The sequence below is a fragment of the Tupaia chinensis genome, unplaced genomic scaffold, assembly GCF_000334495.1.
Source record: "Tupaia chinensis unplaced genomic scaffold, TupChi_1.0 Scaffold143622_1, whole genome shotgun sequence".
Lineage (NCBI taxonomy): Eukaryota > Metazoa > Chordata > Mammalia > Scandentia > Tupaiidae > Tupaia > Tupaia belangeri.
The window spans coordinates 286,462-289,606 of record NW_006203470.1 but is presented as its reverse complement, the minus strand read 5'-3'; the positions used below and the strand labels follow the sequence as shown (position 1 = coordinate 289,606).

The 3,145-nt window shown below is 64.4% G+C and overlaps 1 protein-coding gene across 1 annotated transcript in view; it reads right to left on the bottom strand.

The window, feature by feature from the left end:
- Positions 1-2,990, bottom strand: part of REPIN1 (replication initiator 1) — a 4,401-nt gene extending 1,411 nt beyond the window's left edge. The window contains 4 exon segments of the mRNA XM_027766663.1: positions 1-321; positions 323-923; positions 2,235-2,432; positions 2,973-2,990. The exon segment at positions 1-321 is cut by the window's left edge and continues 1,411 nt beyond it. Of these exon segments, the coding sequence (XP_027622464.1) occupies positions 1-321; positions 323-923; positions 2,235-2,391 (1,079 nt within the window). The 5' untranslated portion in view covers positions 2,392-2,432; positions 2,973-2,990.
- Positions 2,991-3,145: the final 155 nt, after the last annotated feature.

Here is a 3,145-nt window from a genome sequence, read left to right as displayed (position 1 = left end):
TGGGGCGTGTGGGGGAAGCGGCGGCCGCACTCGGTGCACGGGTAGGGCTTCTCGCCGGTGTGGATGCGCCGGTGCGACGTCAGGTAGGGCTTGTTGGTGAAGCGCTTCCCGCACTCCGGGCACTGGTGGGGCCGCTCGCCTGTGTGCACGCGGCGGTGGGCGATCAGGTTGGGCTTGTGCCGGAAGCGCTTGCCACAGCAGGCACACTGGAAGGGGCGGTCGACGGCGTCTCCACCCGGCCGGGGTGCGGTCACTGCCGGGCGGCCCCTGGGCCGCGGCGCCAGGGCTTTAGCCGCGGCCTCCCCCAGGGCCTCGGCTACATCGCTTGTGAGCAACTAGCTGGTCCCACTGCGCGAAGCTCCAGCCACAGTTGCCACAGATGAAGGGCCGGGCCTCGGGGGCAGGGGGGTGGCACCGCCGCCGATGAGCCCGAAGCTGCTTCTGTCGCCAGAAGCGTCTCTCGCATTCAGGGCAAGCGATGGGACGCTTGGCAGCTGAGTGGGCTCGCAGATGTAGAACCAGGGCCACCCAGCCTCGGAAGCTCTGCCTGCAGAGGTGGCAGGCAAAGCCCAGGTCTGGGGTGGCAGCAGCATGGACCTGTCGGTGCAGTGCTAAGAAAGGGACATGGCGGAAGCGCCGGCCACACTCAGGGCAGGGCAGAGGCAGCCGAGCCTGGCAGCGGCGGGTGTGCAGCCACAGGGGCACCCAGCCCGGGAAGTGCCTCCGACAGTGGACACAGCGATGGGCCCTGGCCGGGCCTTGGCCACCCGGTGGGGCCACTGCAGTGCCTTGTGACCTCAGTCTGCGGGGCTCCTTCTCCAGGGCCTTGGGGGACTCCTGGGATGGCCCAGAAAGGAGCCGGGGCTGAGCCGGGCCCATGGCCAGGGGACCCCTGCAGCGTCGTTCCAACATGGGTTCTTCCTCTGCGGTAAGTGGAAAAGCACAGTCACTCCAGAGACCGACTCAGGCTGCCCAGTGCCCCCTCCCAACCCCAGCCAGGGAGCTCACATCTGGGAACCCCCAGAGCCCTCGAAACAGACCTAGGTGACTCCTCTGTTTCCTTGACTCACATGTCATATAGCATTTCAATCTCAGGTTTCTAGATAACATTTCAAGGATGTCTGTCTGCGTCTTTATGGCCCTGAAAGCTTCCAGAAGGGAGAGACACACACTTCTCAGAATCCCCCTCATGGCAGCCACCCTGGTCCACGCAGGCAGCGAACACCCAGGGTCAGCTGTACTTACTCCTGCCGCGGGTCTTTTTGCAGGAAATGCCTAGGGGGCCTCGTGCTTCCCTCTGCCCTCTCCTTGTTACTGCCTTTCCTACCGCCACACTCAAGACCCACAGCCGCATCGTGGGGTTGCCCAAGCAGATGCTGAGCTCCTCATGTGACGGGTGAGGCATAAAAGGTGGTGGGACTTGCCCAAGGTGACCGTAAACCAATAGCAGGGCCAAGACTAGGGGACAGATCCTCTAGACTCCAGGTCGGGCTCTTCTAAAACATGGGAGCTCACAAAAAGCTCACAGAAGGAACGTTCGTAGCCCTTCACTCCTGTCACAACACAAGGAAGGCACTTTAGGCCTCCCGAACCTGTCTTCCCTGGTAGAGGCGGGTACAGCTCTCTGGGGACCAGCTGGGGGGCGTGGGGTGCTGTTACACCCGGCACAGTCGAATGCCAGACTACCACCCGGCCAGACTGTGCCCACATTCTGCCCGCCTGCCCTCCTCCACCCACAAGCTTAGGACATCCCAGGCAGGAAAGCCGTCCCCTAGTGCAAGGAACACCCACAACCGGCCCTCAGGGCCCCAATCCCTGGCCCAGCCTCCTCTGGGTACTGGGGATTACTGAAGCAAGGGAAGGGGAGGGGAGAGGAGATTGTATCTCTGTCCCTGCCTGGTCCTGCCTGAGCCATGCTGGGGCTACCCCACATTCAGCTCTTCCACAGCTGAGGGGTGGGGGGACAGGGCCCAGGCTCCTACAAACAACCTCCTGCCAGCAGTGAGGGCTGAGGTGGTGGGGGACTCTGAGGGACCTCAGTGCCTGCCCCCCAGCTCCTAAATTCCCTGGAGCCTTCTCTCCACCGCTCATTTCCAGCCCCAGACAGAGCCCAGGGAAGCCCCCCAGCATGTGAGAAAGGGATCCTCCCCAGCAGGCCCCCTTCCCTCGGCCATGGGGAGGACTGAGCTGGGGCTGTGCAGTGGTCTGGGAACACAACAAAGGCCACACTCTACCCTGGACACTGCCCGGCTGGGGATGAGGCTTTCTCCAGCTCTTCCTGGGGACGGTCCCGGGGATACTTCTGCGGCTGCAGCGCCGGCTTCGGCCCACACTCCGGTGGCCCCCCGATGTCAGAGAAAACTGCAGCAATAAAGACACCCCTACCCCCATGGCAGAGCTCAGACCTCTGGCTGCAGAGAGGCTGGCCTTACCTGTGGGGAGGGGGGGAATACGCAGTGAGGCCCTGAGCTCCTGGGGCAGTCATCTTTGTGTTTTCCCAGCATGGCCCCTCCCCCTACCAGGCCACACATCCAGCCTCAGCCCCACACCCTGCCTGGCAGTGACCTTAATGGACACTGATTAATAAATGAACGTGCTCCTGCACCAAGAAGGCACGCTGCTGCCTTTGGGGGTCACTGCTCCCCCTGGTAAGGTCAGGGGACGGATCCCAGGTTCTGTGGCCAGGGTCTGGGCTGCTCCAGACGACCTGAAGAGGCGATGGCAGTAACCTGGAATCCCTGCGGACTCCCCTTCCCCCACCCTCCCAACAGGAATTCCGGGCCCGTTTCCCATGGGGCTGCGCAGGGCGGTTAGTGCGGCCGATAGTCGATCAGGATCCTCTAGGGCATCTTGAAAAGCCCAGGGCACCAAGAGCCCCACGCCCCTCTTTTGTATGGGTGCGTGCCGTCCGTCCACGCTCAGGGGCACCACACGGCCGCTGCACCGAGCCAGCCACCTCGGGTCCCACGCACCGCGCAGCTCGCCGAGCCTGTGCGCAGGTGCGCTCGTCCCCTCCCGCAGATCCGCGCCCCCCCCCCGCGCGCACACACACACACGCACGCACACAGTCGCGCACACTCACGGTCACGCGCCCCGCAGGTGGAGCCGCCCCCGCGGGGCCGCCACGGCCCCCGCGCTGCTGCCC